The following is a 24,824-nucleotide window of genomic DNA, read 5'->3' as shown; positions in this document are numbered from 1 at the left end:
GTACGAATAACCGTTACAAACTTGTGCTACATAAAGAATCCTTCGTTTTTGTCCATCTACAAATTGTGAGAGAATGAAGATATCTCTTAAATCAGAAAATGAGTACTTAAAAAATAAGAATCTTAATAAAACGGGATTAATTCAGATTTTGTACTGATATGATCGGTGCACAAAGTTTTGTCTTCTTTTTGACAATACTATAATTGCTTCGCATGGACTACATTAGTACTTTGATCATGGCCTCAAATGAAGATCAAGTCATCCCATTAACTAATTTTATCCCCTAGAAAAATCTAAATCAAGACACGAATTAAATTTAGGGGAATTTTTAGGCCGGCCCAAAAACTTAGGTTCGGTCTTCATTTAGTCCTGTACAATTATTTGTATTTTTTATTTCAACTTTGTCCCTTCACGCGCATCAGCGCACAGAACTACAGGGCATCTAGTATAGAAAAATTATCCAATGCTCCATGAGCACTGGTGCACCATTAAAACATTGTTTAAATTTCAAAAAGTCATATCTTTTGTTGTAGATATTCATTTTTTAAAAAAATTATATTTTTAGAACCTACTCGACGATATCTACTAAACAAGATCCATATTGAATATGAAATTATGAAAGATTAAAAAAATACCATTTGCTATGAGAAAATTCTATGAGAACTGTTTCTATGAGAATTGTCTATGAGAACTATTTCTATGAGAACTGTCCCTATGAAAACTGTTTCGGACAAAAATACCCTTAGTTATATGAACTGGCTATGAGAACTGTCAATTCTCATAATCAGTTCTATGAGAACTGTCAGTTTTTATCGTCACTTCTATGAGAATTGGCTATGAGAAGTGACTGTTCTCATAGAGAACTAGCTTTATGAACTGGTTATGAGAATTGGGCTATGTGAACTAAAAAATACACAGTTCACATAGTCCTACCACACACTAAAATACACAGTTTTCATAAAATATATATAGTTCTCATAGAAAATATATGGTTCTAATAGACAGTTCTCATAAAAAAAACACAGTTCTCATAGAAAAATACACAGTTCTCATAGAAAAATACTCAATTCTCATAGACAGTTTTCATGAAGAACACACAGTTCTCATAGAAAAATACACAATTTTAGTATTGGAGTTATGTAAATTTAGGTGAACTATGCATTTTTAGTCTGTGTTGGGCCATGTGAATTGTGTGGTGGCATATGTGAACAGTGTGTATTGGAGTTATGTGAACTGACTATATTTTTGTGTATTTTTTACTATAAGAACTGTATATTTTTTATTTTTTCTACTAGAACTATATATTTTCTACCAGAACTATGATTTTTTCTATGAGAATTGTGTATTTTCTATGAGAATTGTCTATGAGAACTATTTCACATAGTCAGTTCACATAGCCAGTTCTCATAACTCAATTCACATAGCAGTTCTCATAACCCACCGTACAATTCACATAGACTCATAACACACTAAAATAAATAATTCGCATATGTAGTTCTCATAACCTACCACACAGTTCACATAGCTTCAAGACACACTAAATAAAATTGGGCATAATTCTCATAGAAAATACACATTTCACATAATTTCAACACACACTAAAATACACAGTTCTGATGGACAAATACACAGTTCTCATAAAAAAAAATACACTTTTATCATAGAAAATATACAGTTCTCATAGAAAAATACACAATTCTCATAAACAGTTCTCATAAAAAAATACACAATTCTCATAAAAAATATACACGAACTAAATTCACAACAAACAGAATAACTTTCTCTCCAATGCGGATTCCAATTTCCAAACCCCTTCCCCCTGCATTCCACATTATTAAATTCACAACAAACAAATGTCGATGATCCCAAGTTTCTTCAGCAACCGACGGGCAATAACAGCAAACCTTTGGTAAATCACAGGATAGTTATAGATTAGTTTTTATCATAGGATAGGTACAGATTAATTTTATTTCCAAAGATTGAGAGATAATACAAAACTGCTTCCCCCTTAGGCGCCGTTGGGGTTACGTGCTCTTCGCCAGAGGTTGCTGCCGTCGATCGAGAAGTACATACGGGAGAAGAGCAAGGAAAGAGGAGTTGTTGGGAGTGGAACCGGTTGTCGTGGGTAAGTCCATGGCGGGATGCGAGGGATTCTAGCTCGGCCTCGTCGCCGGCAGCATGATTGATGGGAATATTGGAAGAGGCAGGGCAGAGTGGTCTCGGAGGGAGATCTGGGAGAGAGAGGATTTGTGATGATGGCGAGATGGAGTAGACAAGCGGAATAAAAAAGGGCAAAAAAGTCATGACATAACATATCCGAACCTACATAGGTTTGGAAATAATATTTAGGGTTGGGATCAAACCGAACCTACAAAACAGGGCCAGCTTCTAATTTTCTATTAAATTTAAGCTCATACGGGGCATAGAGTTTCCTTTAATATTTGGATTCCATCCAGACATTTTAGGAGTACTCCCTCAGAAGAACTTGCGCGTCATTTCATCCAAAAGTATATCGACAACAGGATACACCATCATACTTTTTTTTAAGTCAAAACTAGAGACATTTTTATCTGTCTTGTCTACATTTTTCGATCAAAGTATGATAAAGCTTTTTTGGTTTATGATTTCGCTAATTGAAGGTGATAATTTTATTTTTTTATAGATTTTGATTAAAATTATTTTAGTAGTTACAATGAAAATCTAAAGTGTACAAACTAACACAGTCGCAAATTAAATCTTGTTCCACTAACAATTTTTTTCACTTTTTTAGTTTTGTCCGTATTTGAATTTTTTTTCGTGTTTGTTTGTTTGGACATTTTTTTACTTAAAAGTGGTCAATATTCAAAATATTTGGGTAAAAGTAAAATTTTTTTACTTTTCCGATTAGTCTATCAAAAAGTTAAAAAAATTTAGCGCAAAACGAATAAACGCGAAAAAAATTCAAATGAGGACAAAATCAAACTTTTTCTAAAGCCTTAGCGGAACACGAAAACAGAAGTAGAAGATGAGAAAAGAAGTTCATCCTTCTTTCCATGGTCAAAGAGGCAGATCCAATCCAGAGATGCCGACTTTGAAAGCAGGGCGAAAACAAAAGTAGAAGAAAAAAGAAGTTCATCCATCTTTCCATGCTCAAAGAGGTAGATCCAATCCAGAGATGCCGACTTTAAACAAAAGGACTAGAACAGAAGTAGAAGAAGAGAAAAGAAGTTCACCCTTCTTTCTATGGTCAACGAGGGAGATCCAATTCAGAGATGCCGACTTTGAACATAGGACGAAAACAGAAGTAGAAGAAGAGAAAATAAGTTCATCCTTCTTTCCAAGGTCAAAGAGGCAGATCCAATCCAGAGATACTGATTTTGAACACAGGATGATAACATATTGATAAGAAAAACCCCAATCGGGCAAATAAGTCAAGCAATTTTTTTTTTTTTTTAACAACACGTCTGGACCAAAATAAGGCCCATTTCAATTTATGGAGGCCCAATGGTGCACATCCAAAGTGTTTTTGGATGGTTTGAATTGAAAATCAATTTTGACCATTAAAAAATTATTTTTTACTGGTTAAAATCGAAAAACAATATCTATCATTAATTGCATGAATGGACATGCGAGATTGTGCTGAGCCACAAAGAACAAAACATTATCAACCATTTGGATTATTCTAGCAAAAATAGGCGTAAGTCAATCTAGAAACTTTTTCTTTCTTTTTTTTATCCGAAAAACATTCCATTGAAAAGCCAAACAGCACTTCCAGCAATTCCATCCGAACACAATGAAAAGGAAATTACAATAAATCCATCACCGAAAAATACACATGAAAAGTAGGGGCAAAGAGACTAATTAACTAATGTCCAGATCCTAAGCACGAGCCAAGGCTCACTTCACACCACCTCTATGGGTTGGGACATGTGGACCTAGCAATCTATTCATTCAGCCGTCTCGGAATGGCACAAAATCCAAATCAAAGACAACAATAGCAGACCCGATGGAAATAGACATAACAAAAGAAAAGAAAAGGAAAACAACACCATGGACAACTCCACTAAGCACGCCGGCCAACTTCGGCAGAAGAAGGACAAGCCAACGCCAAGGCATAGGCTAATCCTTAGACCAAAGTGGTGGAGATAAAACTCCAAATAAGCCCCTGCTAGCTGCCACGACAGGCTCCGAGCGCGGAGAACGAAATAGAAATCTGCTTGGGCTAGGATTTTGATCAAATGCGACCACAATGACCGATGATTGAGAATGTTCTCTGCAAAGATGGAACTAGGTGGATCTAGTGGCAGCCGCCGCCACGACAAGAACTTTAGAAAATGTAATTATTTATGTGAAATTTTTTTATTCATAACTTATATAGTTTCGTCACTGCTAGATTTTTCGTCTTATTTTTTATTATATATTAGTCATGAATTTTTTATTTTTTTTCAAGAAAGGAGACCAAAAAAATATTCCAAAACTAAATTCAATGGGCCAAAGTGAAATAATATAAATGATGATGTGTAATTAAGCAAGAAAAACTCCACATTCTAACTCTAAAATAATTTAATCTAAAAAATTAAGGAAATTTAATAATATTGTCGCTCCCAAAAGGGACTGCAGCTATTAATTTGAGAAATTCATATAGGGATCTGGGAAGTAATATTATAAATTTGGGGAGTAGTATTATCGATGCCCAAAATTAAAATTAGTCTTTTTTCATACTTTATGTGCAAATGACAAACATCATTTACATTTTGAGCCATGCTATTCGTAAGGAAGATTTGTAGGGAATCACGCAAGGAAAAACGTGTTTGAACCCATTCCGGGTCTCACAAAAATTTAGAAAAATATCTATAAATTTTTGAATATTATTTTATGGGCACTATAAAAAATCAGATCCAACGGACATCGATAAGTATTACTTTTGGATTTATAGAAGCAAAACTGTTCAGTTCGCCCTTATGAATTCAAAAGTAATACTTACCGATGTCCATTGGGGCATATTTTTTACAGGACCCCCATAAAATAATATTAAAAAATTTATAGATATTTTTCTAGATTTTTGTGGGATTCGGGATGGGCCCAAACGCAATTTTCCTTACGTGGTTCCCTACAAATCTTGCTTACGATTAGAATTTCTGTTTTTTAAACAGGAATGCTAGTCGGTGGCTTTACCAACCGGGAACTAGCTGTCGCGTGGGGCTCACTCCGGATTCCGCACGGATGATTTTCACTTCGTGTTCTGCACGGATGATCCGAGCCGTTCAATAATCTAAAAAAACCGAGTGGACCCATAAAAAATCAGTTCAATCCGATATGTGTATATAGGTGCTCGATCCAATCTTCTATTTTTTCATTCAGATTTCAGGATGCGGTAATCTGAATGAAAAATAGAAAGTTTCGATCTAGCATGTATGCATATTAGATTGAGCCGATTTTTCAAGGATCTACTAAATTTTCTGAAAAAATTTATTAAACGGCTCATATCATTCGTGCGGTATCCGAAATGGATCCCGCACAGCGGTCGGTTCCTGATCGGTGCAGTCGGTGGCTTAGACGGGTTCATTTTTAAAGTAATAACTGATGAACCTGCAAGTCCACATGCATTCCTTCTGCATTCTGAGCACGAGATTGGATTGGGTCTTCCCTGATCTCAATGATTCCTTTCTCCTTCTTGATCTACGCTATCGAATTTTATTAACAAAAATGCTACTGTTAAAGCAGAAATGGCACAGACAGCACGTATAACGTGCGTTTGGGTCCGTCTTGGGTCTAACAAAAATAATCGGAGCCATTCATTTTGTTTAATATATTTTGTTTAAGATCCCCGGAAAAAATCAGTTTCATCCAACATCGACAAGAGTGTTTACAAAGCGTCCAAAATTGCTTATGGAAAATTTTAAAGTGATTTTGGATGCTTCGTAAAAGCCCTTATAGATGTCGGATGAAGCTGATTTTTTACGGGAATCTTAAGCAAAATATATTGAATAAAATGAACGGCTCTGATTATTTTTGTTGGACCCGAGACGAGTCCAATTGCGCGCTATCATTTTTGCTGCACCAGTAGCATTTCTCTTTTATTAATAGTACATATTTTCTCTGCCGATTAGGAAAAAAATGGGGCAAATTTCACTGACCTCCCCTGAGGTTTCTGACACGAACAGAAACCTCCCCTGAGGTTTCTGAAATGACACTGCCCTCCCCTCCTTTACCCGACAATACCAAAGGACCCCCCTGCCGTTAACTTTCCGTTAGAAAATGGATGGAAAAGGTGATGTTGTACTATACTTTTTACAATATCTATACTACTCTCATCAGACTCTTTACCCCTCTCATTTATAAAATATAAAATACAAACATTTCTACATTTTGCGCTCATTTCACTTTGAGATTTTGTCCTTATTTAAAAGGATTCATATTTGTTAATTTTCTGTCAAACTCTTGTAAATTATTGGTTCGTCTTGATAAGAGGAATTGAAAAAAGTAAAAAATTAAGACTTTTACCAAATATTTTGAGAAATTCAATATTTTGGGTAAAAATAATAAATTTATACTCTTTTGATTCCTCTCGTTGAGACAAACCAATAATTCACAAAAATTTAACGCAAAACTAGCAAATACGAAAAAAATTCAAATATGAACAAAAACCAAAAAGCCTAAAAAGCCCCACAAACAAGCCCGCACGAAAAAAAAATTTGTGGGTTTGTTTGTGGGATTTTTAGGCTTTTTAGTTTTTGTTCATATTCAATTTTTTCATGCAGGCTTGTTTGTGGAATTTTTAGGCTTTTTGATTTTTGTTCATATTTGAATTTTTTTCGTATTTGCTAGTTTTGCGTTAAATTTTTGTGGATTATTGGTTTGTCTCAACGAGAGGAATCAAAAGAGTAAATTTATTACTTTTACCCAAAATATTGAATTTCTCAAAATATTTGGTAAAAGTCTTAATTTTTTACTTTTTTCAATTCCTCTTATCAAGACGAACCAATAATTCACAAGAGTTTGACAGAAAATTAACAAATATGAATCCTTTTAAATAAGGACAAAATCTCAAAGTGAAATGAGCGCAAAGTGTAGAAATGTTTGTATTTTATATTTTATAAATGAGAGGGGTAAAGAGTCTGATGAGAGTAGTATAGGTATTGTGAAAAGTATAGTACAACATCACCTTTTCCATCCATTTTCTAACGGAAAGTTAACGGCAGGGGGGTCTCTTGGTATTGTCGGGTAAAGGAGGGGAGGGCAGTGTCATTTCAGAAACCTCAAGGAAGGTTTCTGTTCGTGTCAGAAACCTCAGGGGAGGTCAGTGAAATTTGCCCAAAAAAATGCTTTATCTAACCTCAAAGTTGTGGACATAACAGCATACGAGATTTCCCACTCTCCTATCCCCTTTTGGTTGTAAAATATGGAGTTCTTCAGCTTAGTTCTATATCTCTTGTTAACCACCATTTTGTTAACCCTCCTTCCACTACTAAGCAGAAGCAGAGCAGGCCCAAAGCTTCCACCTGGCCCGGCACCGCTTCCGGTTGTCGGAAACCTTCTGAAACTCGGTGACAAGCCCCATAAGTCCCTGGCCGAGCTGGCCAAAATCCACGGGCCAATCATGAGTTTGAAACTGGGCCGAAAAACCGCAGTGGTCATTTCATCACCAGCCTTGGCGAAAGAAGTCCTCCAAAAACAGGATCTCGCCTTCTCCAGCAGAACCATCCCCAACGCCGCCCATGCCCACGACCACGACAAATACTCCGTTGTATGGTTGCCGGTGGCAGATCGGTGGCGAAGTCTCCGTAAAATCATGAACTCTCATATATTTTCAGGTAACTAGCTAGCTACTCTATATGAGTTGTAGATCTATAGTACTGTAGTTGTTTACTATGAGACCTTTGTTTTGGGATGTTTACAAAGTCAATTTTTTTACCGAATCCTTTTCGACTTTTAGAGGACGTAGCTTTCGTATTCGGTAAATCTGTCCACACAGATAATCTGTGCACAGATTATGTTGTGTAGCTCACCACGGGTCTCACATAAATGATCCAAGCTATTCATTAAATGTAAAACATTTTTTTAAGGATTTCCATAAAAAATCAGCTCAATCCAATACCTATAGATGCTTGATCTAATCATCTAATTTTTCATTACTCGAAAATCTGAATGAAAATTTAGATAATTGGATTGATCACCTATAGTTGTTAGATTGAACTTACTTTTAATGGGTACCCTTGAAAAAAATATTTTACATCTAATAAACGGCTCGGATCATTTGTGTAGAACCCATGATGAGTCCCACAATAAAATCTGTGCACAAATTGTGCACAGATGTATGTGCAATTAGCAAGGTTCTTTCGTACGGAGTATTTGGGTCAAACGAAAATTCAGAGTATACTAATTGAAGATAATGAAAATTAGGAAAAGGATCTCACTGAGTACTTTCAAAGGGGGTAAAAGTTCGGAAATACATTACGAAAAAAATTCAATTTTTTTTAAGGTCAAAGTTATATGGTCTTTTATAAGGAGCATTTAAATTGGGATCGAGAGAGCCTCTATCTACTAGTGCTGCTCAACTATGGGGAACTCAATTTTTAAAGGGAAATTAAAATTGAAAATTATTATTCAGCCACAATAAAAGTTGATAACTTTTATTTACCCAGAAAAAACTTGATTTTTTCTGTTACAGAAAAGAACTTCAAAATGTAGTTTTAATAATACTTCAAATCTGATCCGTACATCAAAAGCGTGAACTCTCTGGGAGTTTGGCTATCGTGTTTAAAAGGTTTATTATGCATCTCCCTAGTCAGAAATTGCCTAAGTGAGGTGGTATGGGAAATTACCCTCTTGCTCTCCTTCAAAGCAACCAAGTCTCGCCCATCTGTTGTGGTTTGGGTGCTTGACCTCTGGTGCAGGCCTCTTGGCCCCTCTGTCATGGTGTCACTGTTTAGTGGCGACGCTCTTGGGCCTACATTAGCTAGGCTGACTCCCACATCGGGAGTTTAGGTATTGTGTGTTTTTAAAAGATCCATTATGCTTCCCCTTAATTAACAATTGCCTAACTAGGTGAATAGGTATGTAAAATTATCTTTTTACCCTCCTCCAAAACATGAAGTGTCTGCAATTTGAGACCACTTTTCACCTTTTAGGCTCATCGTGTTGAGATGGATGAGGCGCTCAATTCGATAAACTAGAACTGAGAAAATAAAAATTCATGGACTCTATTGGTGAAAAATCACCAATTAAAAAAAACCCAAAATACAAATGAGATATTTTCGTCTTTATAAGATTCTTTTCAATATGATATTCGTGTGTTCAGATCTGTCAACTCTCGATACAGGAATCTGGTCCTGTACTACAGCCATTACATCTTTTCTTCCTCTTCCAAAATTAGTAGGGTTATTGGCAATTTACGTATACCGACAAACATTGGAGTATGTATTTTATTCTTTTTCATTTGGGTTTGGGAGGTAACTAGACACTTCGCCTGTACGTGGATTGAGGAATTGTGCTCTAGACCTCGTAAGGTATAAAATAGTCATGCCTATAGTGAAATAAAAAAAAATTCATAACTACGGAGCATTTAAATTGGGATGAAAGAAGCCTCTATCTCCTAGTGCTGCTCAACTACGGGGAACTCAATTTTTAAAAGGGAAATTAAAATTTGAAATTATGATTCAGCCACAATAAAAGTTACCAAAAAAAAAACTTGATTTTTTTTGTTACGGACAAGAACTTCAAAATGTAGTTTTAATAATACTTCAAATCTGATCCGAACAACATCACAAGCATGAAGTCTATACAACTCTCACATTGGGAGTTTGAATATTGTGTGTGTTGTTAAAGAGTTCATTATGTCTCTCCTTAGTCAGCAATTGACTAGGTGATCAGTCGGTATGTGGAATTACCCTTTTGCCCTTCTCCAAAGCAACCAAGTCTCGCCCAGCCGTTGTGGTTTGGGTGCTTGACCTCTGGTGCAGGCCCCTTGGGCCATCTATCGTGGTGCTACTCTTTAGTGGCGAGACTCTTGGGCCCGCGTCAGCTGAGCTGGCTCCCACATCGGAAGTTTGGGTATTGTGTGTATATTTAAAGGGTTCATTATGCCTCTCCCTAATCAGCAATTGCCTAATTAGGTGAGTTGGTATGTAAAATTACCCTCTTACCCTCCTCTCCAAAGCGTGAAGTCTCTACAATTTGAGACCACTTTTCACCTTTTAGGCTCATCATGTTGAGATGAATGAGGCGCTCAATTCGATGAACTAGAACTGAGAAAATAAAAATTCATGGGCTCTATCGATGAAAAATCACAAATTAAAAAAAAACAGCCAAAATATAAATCAGATATTTTCGTCTTAATAATATTCTTTTCAATATGAGATTCGTGTGTTCAGATCTGTCAACTCTCAATACAGGAATCTGGTCCTGTACTACAGCCATTGCATCTTTTCTTCCTCTTCCAAGATTATTAGGGTTATTGGCAATTCAGGGCATCTTTATCAGCCTCTTTTCTTCCCTCTTTAAACTAAATTGTTGAGCCAAAACAGCAAAAACACCTCAAAACACCCCAACATCAGCTTCTCGATCTTCTTCCCTCTTTACTTTGAATTTTTTTACATTTGCTACAGTAACTCGTTGTAGGGAGGTATTCCCGAGCAGATACATTTCGTTACCAAACACGTGATGTTTGGGAACACGTGGTAAATACGACTGGACTTATCACCAGGCAAGTATGAAGAACAGCGATATGGAACAATGACATGTGAAGTCCTTGGTCCATGCAATCTGTTCGGCTGAATAAAGGTCAATGACATGACAAGTCACTGGAGTAAACTATCTGTTCGGCAGATAGGAGACATTCTGATTACATTTGAACCAAGTTACATCCGAAGTCCTTGGTTCAGGTAGTCTGTTCGGCTATGAGACAGCCGAACAAGGAAGGAGCTCTGATCGAGAGTAGAAGCAGAGGGAATACTCTGGAAGATTCCAGAGTAGTCATGTCCCATAAAGGGATAAAGATCCCAAGAATATAGGATCTGAGAAAGATACCTAACGAATATGGGATGTTCGGCTCTTAAAGGAAAAGAATCCTAAAAGGACTCTTTTCCATAAACTGATAAAGGAAACGAGACTCCTTGATATCATGGGTTTCCTATACGAGTTAGGAATCCTATGGCAGCATGGATGCTTGGACAGCAAGCACCCATAAATCTATAAATATGAAGTAAACCTAGAGGTAAAAGGTACGCAATACTTTGCATTCGTGCTTTCCTACTGATAATTAGGGTTTAATTGCTAGTACGTGATACTAACAAAGGCATCGGAGGGCCTTTGCCACGAGAGGCAAATGTGCACTCACCCCCTGTCTATTTTGCAGATTAGGGTTCAGACGTCGAGCTAGGGTTCCGGTGAAGAGGCACGAATAAGCCGTTGCAATCTAGTTGATCCGAGGCATCAATTGTTTTCATCCCCCTACAATTGGCGCCGTCTGTGGGAAACGAAAGAATTCCCTTTTGAAATACGACCATGGTGGAAGTAACTCCAGCAACACCGCATGAACCAAAAGATGTGTTAGATGAGGGGAGGGACAAATCCCCACCTGGGGCTCCGAGAAAGCCCCAGGGTGGGCACAGGAGGAACACGAGTAAGGACCGCCCCCTTACCGTGCATCATAACTCCAAAAATAGAGGAGATGGAGAGACGGCTTCGAGATCCACGAGAAGGAGTAAATCCCATCAAAGGGATGAATCGATCGCGCACTCCAGGAGTGTGCACCATAGCGACGATGTTCTTGATAGGAAGAGGCAAGAAGTCGAGGAGTATGCTCGTCTGATTAAAAAACGAGAGCATGAGATCAGAGAATTGGAAAGAATTAGGGAGCATCCGGAGGATTCTGGACTGTCTCGAAGAAATTCTAGAGGCAGTAGGTATGCTGTGGTACAATACAGAAAAGCTCCTTCACGAAGAAGAAGGAGCAGAAGCAGGAGCAGAAGTCCTGTTATAGGGCATCATGAGGCTTCTCCACGAAAAAGGGGAAGAAAAAGTAGAAGCCGAACACCAGAGAGAAGGACTTCTTCACGAAAAAGGAGGAGCAGAGACCGAAGTTCTACCCCCGAGGAAGAGGATACGAGAAAGCATCATCGAGACAGGTACGAGAGGCCTGATGCTGATTGGGTCAAGGCTTCGGCCCACAAGTCAAAGGAGCAAGAGGATGGGACAGTGACTGCACGAGAAGCAGCGCGCAAGGCCCTGAGTAATATTGTAGCCTCCCCCTTTACAAAGAGGCTACAAGAAGCAAGGTTGCCGAGCAGAGTGAAGCACGGTGCATTCGTACTTTACGAGACAAATACGGATCCCGTAGCTCACATACAACATTATCAACAGGCCATGTTTATGCATGAGGGGGATGATTCCATCTTGTGCAAGATGTTTCCCTCCAGTCTTGGCAAGGTAGCTTTATCCTGGTTTCATAAGTTGGCCCCACGATCCATACGAGGATGGAGGCAGCTAGCAGAGGAATTTACTGCTCGGTTCTTAACGAGCAGAAAGGCCCCAAAGACTTTTGAGAGTCTTTCCACCATGAAGCAGGAGGAGAACGAGCAAATTAGAGATTATGCAAAGAAGTACTGGGAAACTTTCAACGAGATTGAAAGTTGCAGTGAGGAGTACGCAATTGCTACGTTCAAAACTGGTTTGCCTGTTCGGGGAGAGCTGCGCCGTTCATTGAATAAACATCTAGTAGCCACCTTGGCTAAATTGATGGAACGGATAGAGCAACACGCCAGAATGGAGGATGACATACTCCGGGAGGATGGCAGGGCGGTTGCCGAGCAGCCGAAGGCACCTGCCAAGAAAATGGATAAGCCAGAGCCCAAGACATATAAAGACAGAAGGGAGTACGGGCAGGCTAAGAAAGAGCCATACAAGGACAAGCAAGCTCCTGACCCCAAGTCCTTCTTTTCTATCACTACGGTTTGGAAAGAGCCAATTTACAGGATTCTTTATCGAATAAAGAATCAGCCATATTTTAAATGGCCCCCAAGTCTAGGCGGAGACAAAGATGCAAAACGTGCTACGAATCAGCACTGCAGTTATCACAAAGATTGGGGCCATATGACCGAGGATTGTGAGATATTCAAGAAGCACCTTGATGATTTGGTCTCTCGGGGCTATCTCAAGGAATTTATCCAAGAGGACCCTAAAGAGAGAGGGAAGGCTATGGAGGTGGGTTACTAACAAAACCCCAAAGGTGTCATCCATATGATACATGGATTGGCCACACCTTACACGAGAAGTGAGGTTAGGTTATTTCAAAGGCAAGTTAAGCATGATCAGCATGTGATGCGGTTGGGAAACAAGAGGGGGAGAGAAACTGATGTATGCAAAGAGAGCATGGCATTCAGTGATGATGATTTGGGGGAGGTCCAAATACCCCACAATGATGCATTGGTCGTAACCCTACGAGTTGGGGAATACGACATCGAAAGAATTCTAGTGGACTCGGGCAGTTGTACAGAGGTATTGTACTATGATGCATTCAAAAAGATGGGGCTAGCCCAATCAGACTTAGAACAGTCCACAACGCCTCTTATTGGGTTCGGTGCAGGAGCAGTCTGGCCCCTTGGAAAGGTGACGTTACCTGTTCGGGCCGGATCAGTAGTGTTGAGAACGGACTTTTTGGTGGTCGATATCCCATCTTCCTACAACGCGATTATAGGGAGGACGTGGTTGCATAAAATGAGAGCAGTCTCCTCGACTTATCACCAGATGGTAAAATTCCCAGGTTCAAATGGGATTGAAATCCTTAAAGGAAACCAGAAGGTGGCACAGCAATGCTTGATTTCCATCATTAAAACAGCCCCGAAGGTCCACCATGTTCACACATTAGAAGTACCAGACCAACCAACCATCGAGGATGTTGGAAGAAGCCCGGCTGAAAAAGTGGTTGAGGGCCTGGAGAAGATTCAGATCAACGAAATTGATCCTGAAAGGTATTTTTTGATTGGGGAATCATTACCAGCAAACGAAAAGGCTGAGTCGATAAGATTTCTGAAAGAATATATTGATGTTTTTGCATGGGTACCTGAGGAAATGCCTGGGGTGGATGCAGATGTGATCTGTCACCATTTAAACATTGATCCTCTGCATAAGCCGATCATTCAGAAGAAACGAAGGGCAGCCGTACAGCATGTAGATGCTGTGATCGAAGAGGTCGATCGTTTATTGGAGGCCAAGGCAATACGTGAGGTCTATTACCCAGAGTGGTTATCCAACACTGTTGTGGTAAAGAAGAAGAATGGGAAGTGACGTGTCTATGTGGACTTCACAGACCTGAACAAAGCATGTCCTAAGGACAGTTTTCCTTTGCCTAGGATCGACCAATTGGTTGATACAACCTCTGGTTACGAGCGAATGAGTTTTCTCGATGCATATCGAGGATATCATCAGATTGCTATGTTTGAACCTGATCAAGAGAAGACTTCGTTCATCACACCACGAGGGTTATACTGTTACAGTGTTATGCCCTTTGGACTGAGAAATGCTGGGGCTACATACCAAAGACTTGCAACCATTATGTTCAAAAAGCTCATCGGGAAGACTTTGGAAGTTTACATAGATGATATGGTGGTAAAGAGTCGAGAAAAGGGAGGGCATATTTCTGATCTGAAGGAAGTGTTCGAAATCCTGAGGAAGTATAAATTAAAACTCAACGCCTCGAAGTGTGCGTTTGGAGTTGGCTCAGGAAAATTCCTGGGCCATTTGGTAACTTTGAGAGGGATAGAGGCAAATCCCGATCAGATTGATGCCTTACAAAGACTACAGAGTCCCAAAACTACCAAGGAAGTCCAGAGGCTGAATGGGATGGCAGCAGCACTTAACAGATTCATCAGCAGGTCAAGCGACAAATGAAGACCCTTTTTTCAGTTATTGAAAAAAAGGGAGGGATTTGAATGGGGAGCAGAATGTGAACAAGCTTTCCAGGACCTGAAGAAGTACCTGGCCGAGCCCCCACTGTTGTCAACTCCACAGCCTGGTGAGTCTTTAATTCTGTACTTAGCTGTTTCCGAGCATGCAGTAAGTGCAGTCTTGTTGAGGGACTTGGGGATCGAACAAATCCCCATCTATTATGTTAGCAAGACATTGTTGGATGCAGAGACGAGATATCTGCCTTTAGAAAAACTTGTCCTGGCACTTAGGACAGCAACCAGGAAATTGCCACACTACTTCCAAAGCCATAAGGTTGTGGTTTATACTGAGTATCCATTAAAATCACTGCTTCGAAAGGCAGATTTCTCGGGACGGATCTCGACATGGTCCGTAGAGTTAAGTCAGTATGATCTCGAGTATCAGCCACGTACAGCAATTAAAGGCCAGGTATTGGCTGATTTTGTGGCAGAGTTTTCCCCCACTGTTGCTCCCTTGCCTCCTACGAGAAAGGAACAGGCAGCTAAGACATCATCCTTGAAGGATCAACCCGTAGCCGAACAGGATCCCAAAGAATGGAAGTTATTCGTTGATGGATCAGCATGCAATACTGGTTCTGGAATTGGAGTTGTCCTCTTTCCTCCTCAAGGAGTTCTCATTGAACTTTCTGTTCGGCTTGGATTCAGTGCATCGAATAATGTGGCTGAATATGAAGCACTCTTGGCTGGGTTAAGAAGTGCGAAGACCCTTAAAGCAGAACGGGTCAGGGTGTATTGTGATTCCCAGCTTGTTGTGAATCAACTGTCCGGCGAGTACGAGACTCGGAATGAAAAGATGGTAGCCTACGTGCAGGCAGCAAAAGACTTGCTTGATACCTTCGAGAGGGTATATATTGAGCGAATAAGTTCTGGACAGAATGCTCATGCAGATTCTTTAGCTTGGTTGGCTGCAGCAGTACCAACAGAGTTCAAAAGAAGGGTGGCAGTAGAATACCTAAATGAGCCTAGCATTGGGAAGAGTGTAGATTTGGTCTTGGACGTGAACCAAGGACCAAGTTGGATGGACCCAATCATGGAGTTCTTACGAGACGAGATACTCCCTTCTGATAAAAAGGAGGCCCACAAGATAAGGGTCAAATTTGCTAGGTTTTGGCTGTCCCCAGAGGGTAAGTTGTATAGGAAATCCTTTACGGGTCCCTATTTGCTATGCGTACATCCTGAGATGGTACAGAAGTTCCTTCATGAAATCCACGAGGGAACGTGTGGGAGCCATGCTGGAGGCAGATCTATTGCCCACCGAGCAATTACGCAAGGCTATTGGTGGCCACATATGCAAGAAGATGCAAAAGTGTATGTAAAGATTTGTGAGAAGTGTCAAAAATTCTCACCAATGATTCGAACACCCGCCGAAGATCTGGTGCCTTTGACAAGTCCCTGGCCTTTTGCTCAATGGGGGATGGATATCGTGGGTCCATTGCACAAAGCAACTGGGAATCGAAAATTCCTGCTTGTTGCAACTGACTATTTTACAAAGTGGATTGAGGCAGAACCACTGGAAAAAATCACTGAGCCTATGATAGAAAGGTTCGTGTGGAAAAGCATCATCACTCATTTTGGGGTCCCTTATTCATTGATCACAGACAATGGATCCGAATTCCAAAAGAAATTCAAGGCTTTTTGTGCCCAATATGGAATAAGAAATTTTTATTCCACCCCAGCCTACCCACAGAGTAATGGGCAAGCAGAGGCATCCAATAAAACTATCCTAGATGGGATAAAGAAGAGGTTGGACAAAGCAAAGGGAAAATGGCCTGATGAGTTACCGTTAGTTTTGTGGGCTCACCGAACAACGCCCAGGAGGTCTACGGGAGAGACCCCCTATTCGTTGGCATTTGGAACAGAGGCTGTCATACCTCTGGAAGTGGGTCTGCCGACCAACAGGACAGCTTTGGTTGAAAGTGGAGGCAATGATAGGGCCCTTGAAATCGAGCTTGATCTTGCCGAGGAGAAGAGAGAAAAGGCCTTGGTACATCTTGCTTCTTACCAAGAACAGCTGATGAAAAGCTACAACAAACATGTTCATCTTAGAGAATTTGGTGTTGGGGACCTTGTGCTACGAAAAGTGCTCGGCAACACCAAGGTGGCAAATGAAGGCAAGCTGGGGGCCAACTGGGAAGGCCCGTATAGAGTAACTGAGATTGTGGGCATTGGAGCCTATAGACTGGCAGATCTGGATGGTGATCCAATTCCGAGGCCTTGGAATGTTCATAATTTACGAAAGTTCTTTGTTTAGAAGTATTAAATTTTGTTTTGGATTTACACTACGTGATTGTGTGGGAATTACGAATATAATTCCTTTGTTCTAGTTTTGATTGTTTTTGCAAAGGGTACGAGTAACGCCCTCTTGCGTTTTACAGATTATGAATACAATCACTTCTTTCGAATAACTGTTGTGGTATTTAAATACGAACTACGAGTTTGGTTCTCCTTATTCGTATTGGGGAGCAGGGTATACCTTTTGAGTATGTGAAACCTTTTGAGTATGTGAAACTTAAAAGTTTTATACATTTTTAAGTACGTGACACTTAACGAATACAAGTACGAAACACTTGTATAGAATCCCACGTATGTGACACCTGGGTATACATTTGAACGCAAGTATGAAGACACTTGTATGTATTTTCTTAAAAGTACGTGATACTTAGCAAGTATGAAAATACTTGTATGGAAGTTCAAAAGTACGAGATACTTATATGGTATTTTAAGAACATGATACTGGAGAAACTATATTGGCTTGATTTAAATGTAAGTCACATTTATTTTAAGTACGTGAAACTTAAAACACTTGTGTGATGTTCTAAGTACGTGATACTTAGGCGTTTTTATGTGAGTACGTGATACTTAACAAGTATGAAACACTTGTATGTACTAAAAAACAGTACGAGATACTGGGAAACATATGTTTTTAAAGTACGTGACACTTAAACTTCAGAACAGGAAAACATGTGTAAGTACGAAATACTTATGCAAACGAATGATGGTTAACAGTACGAAATACTTAATTGCATCCGAACAGATGCAGCAAACAGGGAAGCCGAGCAAAACATTAAGGTTATGCCACGAAGGGCCAAAAACCTGTATTATCCAGAGCATTACCGAAAAAATGTACTGGTACCACGCAGGGTTTAAAAGCTACGGTCACGCAGGACCAGCTCAACTGTTTCAAAGAAAGTCTTTTTTCAAAACTTACCAAAGGTTTAGTCTAGGTTTTGGACATCTGAGTTTGCCCTGACAGGTTCTTCAGTCGTGACATCTCCTATAGTCACATTCTCCTCCAAGTTGATAGGTTCAGGATTTGAATCTCGAACAGGAGACTGGACAGTCTGAGATCCAGAGGGAATATCTTCTTCTATTCCAGTAAAGTCTTCAATTTGTTGTTCAACATCATCTTCCAGAGGAACTTCTTGCTCTTGGGAAGCTGCAGCACGGCTGCTCGGTAGTTCATTGTCAATCCAGAGAGGAGAGTCCTCAGAAACGCCAACTTTCGTTAAACAAGTTTCCCAGCAAGCAATCCAAATCTGATCTTGGATAGCAGGAATCTGTTCGACATAGTTAGCAGTTGTGGTATCGAATCCCTTCTGGTACCCTTCTTCATATGCAGCTTTCTTGGCATTGTCAATTTCTGATAGAGCATGGTTGAGACTTTCTTCGGCAACCTCAAGTTTTTCTTTGGTTTGGTTGAAATCAGACTTGGCTTTGTCTCTTTCTCTTTCCAACCTGGCGATTGTTCTGAGCATTCGGGTGTTGTCATTCATCAGCCTGACTCTTTCAGCATCAGCTTCTTGGTATTTCTTACCCAGAGTAACCATCTTTTGAATAAACTGACAAAAGATTGAAATAGTCAGAAACAGTTGTAGCAATACAAGTTCGATAGCAAATACACGTATCGACCTTACAAGGAAAAAACAAGTACCAAATACCTTGATGCCGCTGACAAGTCCAGTAGAAACGAGCCGATCAGGTACAGATGCATTTTCTTTTTGCATATCTACTGGGAGCAGCAATCCTTGAGCTAGAGCAAGTGCGGTTTCAGATGAACCAGCACTATCCCCGACGTGAACGGGACGGTCCCCCCTAGTGAAAGGAGGAGTCCACGTCTGAGGGAGGACTTGAGTGGTTGGTGAGATGGGATGATGGGTTTCGGTATCTGCTTGAGAAGCAGTACCATCTTGATCATCTACCCTTGGGCGTTTGTCTCTATGAAGGTCAGCAGCCTCTGTGGTGGTGTCCACTTCTCGAGGCGAAGATGATGACCGTGCGGATCCCCCCTATTACGACGAGATCGTGGGGGAGGGGCTCCAGTTGAGGCCACCCGCCCAGTCCCACGTCCCCGAGAAGAGACGATGACGAGGGAGCTGAGATTTATGGGCTGGCGTGTCATAGTGCTCGAGATAGGAGGAGATAGAGAATAACCTGAGGATGAGGATTGGCTGGTTACACAGATGGGAGCTGGCTGTTCGGGTAATGGTAGAGAGGAGGCTTGACTCCGTGAGGATCTTCGAACTCTTCTTCGTGGTAACGGAATTCCTTCGGAAATTGGGACTTCACCCGGTTGGCCGGCTACTGTCACTCCAATGTTAGCTCTGGTGCTCCTAAGCTGGGAAGCAGTGGAGGTGGAAGCGGTACTGGTGCTGGGGTGAGCGAGCCTTCTGTCTATAACCCCTCTATATGAAGGGTCGTATCCCAGAAGAACTTCTGCGTTGCGACCCCGACCAGCTGTAGAAGTGCCAGGTTCGCCTGTATATTTTAGAACCTTGTTGATGTCCTCTGTTCGGATGTTGCTCGGAATGCGTCTGGGACGATAGTTAGCGTTTTCAGCTGTCAGATCACAATTGTAACAGCAAGGTTAGACACATGTAAAGGCTATGAGAAAGCGGTAAACGAAAATATTACAAACTTATTGAAAGAGGAGTATTACGTGGGTATCCCCATATGTGGGGCAGTGGAGTCCCACCACTTGACCATCCTCTCCTAATGGCTCGAAAGCTCCAGTAACGTATAAGAAGTCAATCTCATGATCCCGAGCAGAACCCGGCAGGTTGAGCATGAGACGCTTTTCTGCCCTTCTTACTTTGAAATAAAAGGTGTTATATTCAGGGTTTAGTACAATACTGTACCACCACTGAATGTCCCAGATCCCTAGCTGGGTCCCTAGAATTCTATTTAAAGCAATTACTCCATTTATCAGCCTAAAAACATTTGTTGATACTTGCATAGGAGTAAGGCGGTACCAATTTAGGATCTGACGTAGGAGTGGATGTAGGGGAAAACGGACTCCTCCTTCGACAATTGCTACGATAGGGATACACATTCTGTCCCATGAGCCACTATCCCTATCTGCTCCTAGAGGGGCAAGTTCGAGACCTACGTTATCAGGAACATTGTAATCCGTCCTAAACGTCGCCATTGCGGCGGGAGTATCACAGAATTTCCTAAACTTACTGGGTCTAGGAGGGGTGTCATGTTCATCCGCCATGGATATACTCGAAGAAAACGTAAATGAAAGAATGGGCGTGATTGAAACCCTAGAAATGACCACAATCTGAGAATGAAATCTCAGATGAAAACCTAAGCAGAAGAAATGGAGTTAGAACGAGAGTCTTACAACGATACCGTGATGATTTCTTGGAGTGCAATCGAATTTGCAGATGGCAGCGATGGCGGAAAGCTTAGGACTGAAAGTTCGAATGTTTTGGATAAAAAACCAAAAAGAGCCCTTTCAGCGGTTTAAAGGTGAGAGACGGAGACGAAACGTCTCCTCTCACGCCGTTACAGGTAAAAGTAACGGAAAGTAAAAACCGTTCTGACGCCGTTTCATAGAACGTCAGTTCGAAGTTAATGCTAGGCATATGAAACGTGCCACGTGGAGTCATTACCTCGAGATGGTATAATGATAGAGGCGCCAAGAGGCATCAATGAGATATTGAAATTATAAACTGCACGGGATCAAAAGAGTTTGGTCTAGATAGAACTCTGTTTCTAAGCATCATATATTTCCCCCGAACAGTGGTAAATACATGAAGCTGGGGAGCAATTGTAGGGAGGTATTCCCGAGCAGATACATTTCGTTACCAAACACGTGATGTTTGGGAACACGTGGTAAATACGACTGGACTTATCACCAGGCAAATATGAAGAACAGCGATATGGAACAATGACATGTGAAGTCCTTGGTCCATGCAATCTGTTCGGCTGAATAAAGGTCAATGACACGACAAGTCACTGGAGTAAACTATCTGTTCGGCAGATAGGAGACATTCTGATTACATTTGAACCAAGTTACATCCGAAGTCCTTGGTTCAGGTAGTCTGTTCGGCTATGAGACAGCCGAACAAGGAAGGAGCTCTGATCGAGAGTAGAAGCAGAGGGAATACTCTGGAAGATTCCAGAGTAGTCATGTCCCATAAAGAGATAAAGATCCCAAGAATATAGGATCTGAGAAAGATACCTAACGAATATGGGATGTTCGGCTCTTAAAGGAAAAGAATCCTAAAAGGACTCTTTTCCATAAACTGATAAAGGAAACGAGACTCCTTGATATCCTGGGTTTCCTATACGAGTTAGGAATCCTATGGCAGCATGGATGCTTGGACAGCAAGCACCCATAAATCTATAAATATGAAGTAAACCTAGAGGTAAAAGGTACGCAATACTTTGCATTCGTGCTTTCCTACTGATAATTAGGGTTTAATTGCTAGTACGTGATACTAACAAAGGCATCGGAGGGCCTTTGCCACGAGAGGCAAAGGTGCACTCACCCCCTGTCTATTTTGCAGATTAGGGTTCAGACGTCGAGCTAGGGTTCCGGTGAAGAGGCACGAATAAGCCGTTGCAATCTAGTTGATCCGAGGCATCAATTGTTTTCATCCCCCTACACTCGTCTAAGAAAACGAGTCACTGGTCACTTGTTTACAGAATATTTTATTGCTCCTACGGTTCTACCAGAGACGCCGGAGCCTGTACTGCATCCGCAACAGAGAATTTGAGACTAGATCAAACGAATATACGTGAACCCATGTAAATGTATTCTCTGTTGTGAGATTGGGGGTACCTAGGGCAGGTATGGCGTTCCTGGAGCTTGAAGAAGCCATCAACGACATGGGCTATGGAGAGAGAAGGCTCCGTCGCCGCCGTAAGCCCATGTAGATCGACGCCGTTGAAGTCTTCGAGAGGGTGAGGTCGGCGGTTTTGTTTCTTTCAGTACTGTAGCTGGGTTGGGTTGATGGTGGAGAAGGTAAAGTTAGAGAGAGAGGTGTTTGTTTTTGGTTGAGATAGAGAGAGGGGGTTGGCTGGCGATTGCTTTTTTTTTTTTTATTTGAAATATAAAATTAATATTTTTAATAGGATAGTTTTAATATAAAGAGTCTGATGCAGTAGACATTTTAAAAGTGGGTAGCTAAAGTAATAAAGTGTCTTTTTGCTCTCTAATTTGGTCCAAAATTTGGTGAGACTAGTGCGGATGCTCTTATGTATACCGACAAACATTGGAGTATGTATTTTATTCTTTTTTATTTGGGTTTGGGAGGTAACTTAGTTAATTAAGTCTAGACACTTCGCCCGTACGTGGATTGAGGAATTGGCTTGTAGATCCTCCGTGTGCTCTAGATCTCGTAAGGTATATGTATATATATATTCATGCCTATAGTGAAACTATGTATCAAAAAAAATTGGAACCCTTAATTTAGTGAAACGTACTTTCATATTATTCTGGAATGCTTTTTTCATAATTCTTGAATAAATTAATCTATAACAAATTTATATATCGATCATATTTCCTTTTAGGTAGCAGACTTGATGCTAATCAAAATCTACGCAAGAAAAAGGTGCAAGAACTCATTGACTATGCCGGAAAATGTTGCCAAGATGGTATTGCGGTGGACATAGGCAGCGTCATTTTCACAACATCCCTAAATTTGTTATCCAACACCTTATTTTCAGTGGATATCGCCAATCCAAATCAAGATTCAGCGAAACAATTCAGGGATTTGGTTTGGCAAATCATGGTAGAGGCCGGTAAGCCCAATTTGGTTGATTACTTTCCTGCCCTTGAGAAGATTGATCCACAGGGAGTAAGGAGTCGAATGATGGATTATTTCAAGAAAATGCTTGAGTTGTTTGGCCGACTGATTGATGAACGATTGGAGTTGAGGAGATTGGGGGAAAGTGGTGGAGAAAAGGATGTGATAGATATTCTGCTCAATATCAATGAAGAGAATAATGAAGAGATCGATAGAACTCACATAGAGCATCTGTGCTTGGTTTGCATCTTCTTCCCTTGCTCCTTCCATTAATTTCGTCAATCTTTAATTCATTACATCCCAGCAACTCAGAATATCATATAGTTGTCCATAATGTTACAGGACCTATTTGTAGCAGGGACTGATACGACATCGAGCTCAGTTGAGTGGGCAATGGCAGAACTACTGCACAGTCCTAATACTTTAGACAGAGCCAAAGCCGAGCTTGAAAAAACTCTTGGCAAAAGGAAAACGGTACAAGAATCAGACATCGCACAACTTCCTTATTTGAGAGCAATCATGAAAGAGACCATGAGGCTACACCCGCCGGGTCCATTTTTAATCCCACACACGGTTGAGGCAGACGTTGAAATATCTGGCTACACAGTCCCACAAGGGGCTCAAGTGCTAGTGAATGCTTGGGCTATTGGTCGCGACCCAAGCGTATGGACAAACCCAACCTCATTTATGCCTGAGAGGTTTTTGGACTCGGACATCGATTTCCGAGGTAGAGACTTCGAGCTGATACCTTTTGGAGCAGGACGAAGAATTTGCCCCGGATTATCTCTGGCCGTACGGGTAGTTCCGGTGATGTTAGGTTCGCTCATAAACTCGTTTGATTGGAAGCTTGAAGGTGAAATCAAGCCAGAAGAGTTGGACATGGACGACAAGTTTGGCCTTACCTTACAAAAGGCTCAGCCTCTGCGTGTTGTTCCATTCCCTCTATGACAATGTTTTGTCTTGTGTTTTTGGTATAGATGCTACGCTATGTGGCTCACTGCTAATTTTTTTACTTAAGTAAGCCTAATTAAGCATAACATGGCTTTAAAAGTCCTTTTATTTTATTTTATTTTAAATACTTGAGGACATGCATTGCAGCTTTGCAAAACAAATCCTTGACAAACATACATTTAAGGCATCATTGTGCTCAATTTTGGGTTGATTAACAGTGCTGGAAATCGGGGCATTACATCAATTGAATCAACGTTTTCTCCAAATAGTGGTATAAGTAATTCTTAAATATAGCTTATGAACAAGATTAGTGTGGGATTAATACAAACACTTTTACCAATCAGTAGTTGGTCGGCCTCCCAACTAAATATACCAATAGTCACCAGATTAATAAGAAAAACTACTGTGAAGATATGTCGAGACGTAACGAAAGAAGTAAACCTGAAGTGTCACGTAGTGTGAGAATATATAACATTATCTCTCGTGATTGTATCATTTAATATGGGAAAATGACAAAATCTCCATAGCCATCTTATCCCTTTAATTTTTACTTTTTAACGGCGTGCATATATAAAAACAATAATACTATGTGGGCATGGGACTCCCACTGTGTCTCGTAAATAGCCAAAACTGCTATACCAAATAGAGATCAAACAGAGTTAAGTGTCATTGTCAAGAACAAAAAAAAACAGAGGTGAAAAGTGATTTTCATGAAATATTTTAAGAACATACGTTAGTCATACACATATAGTATCAATGTACGTACATCGACATCGTGATCAATAAAAAAATAAAAAAATTATAGTAGAGTAGTTATATACAAATTCTTATATAGAAGTATGACATAAGTAGCCTACTATACGCAGATATAATGTGGAGTCCATGACACAAGCATACTATATATAGAGTATGA

General features: G+C 40.4%; 1 protein-coding gene across 1 annotated transcript; it reads left to right on the top strand.

The window, feature by feature from the left end:
• The first annotated feature begins 7,301 nt into the window (after window positions 1-7,301).
• On the top strand, window positions 7,302-24,098 carry LOC131336617 (geraniol 8-hydroxylase-like). The gene is made up of 3 exons (XM_058372526.1): window positions 7,302-7,793; window positions 22,725-23,200; window positions 23,303-24,098. The coding sequence occupies exons 1-3, from the start codon at window positions 7,382-7,384 to the stop codon at window positions 23,906-23,908; spliced, it is 1,494 nt and encodes a 497-aa protein (XP_058228509.1). The 5' UTR covers window positions 7,302-7,381; the 3' UTR covers window positions 23,909-24,098.
• Window positions 24,099-24,824: the final 726 nt, after the last annotated feature.

The sequence above is a fragment of the Rhododendron vialii genome, chromosome 8a, assembly GCF_030253575.1.
Source record: "Rhododendron vialii isolate Sample 1 chromosome 8a, ASM3025357v1".
NCBI lineage: Eukaryota > Viridiplantae > Streptophyta > Magnoliopsida > Ericales > Ericaceae > Rhododendron > Rhododendron vialii.
The sequence above is the reverse complement of the archived record's forward strand: the minus strand, read 5'-3'. Positions and strand labels throughout refer to the sequence as shown.

Bases quoted from the DNA above. Each gene is read 5' to 3' on its own strand.
- LOC131336617 (XM_058372526.1), top strand. From the start codon at position 7,382: ATGGAGTTCTTCAGCTTAGTTCTATATCTCTTGTTAACCACCATTTTG. The intron at 7,794-22,724 runs GTAACTAGCTAG...ATTTCCTTTTAG, and splicing joins GAACTCTCATATATTTTCAG to GTAGCAGACTTGATGCTAAT. The intron at 23,201-23,302 runs GTTTGCATCTTC...ATAATGTTACAG, and splicing joins ACATAGAGCATCTGTGCTTG to GACCTATTTGTAGCAGGGAC.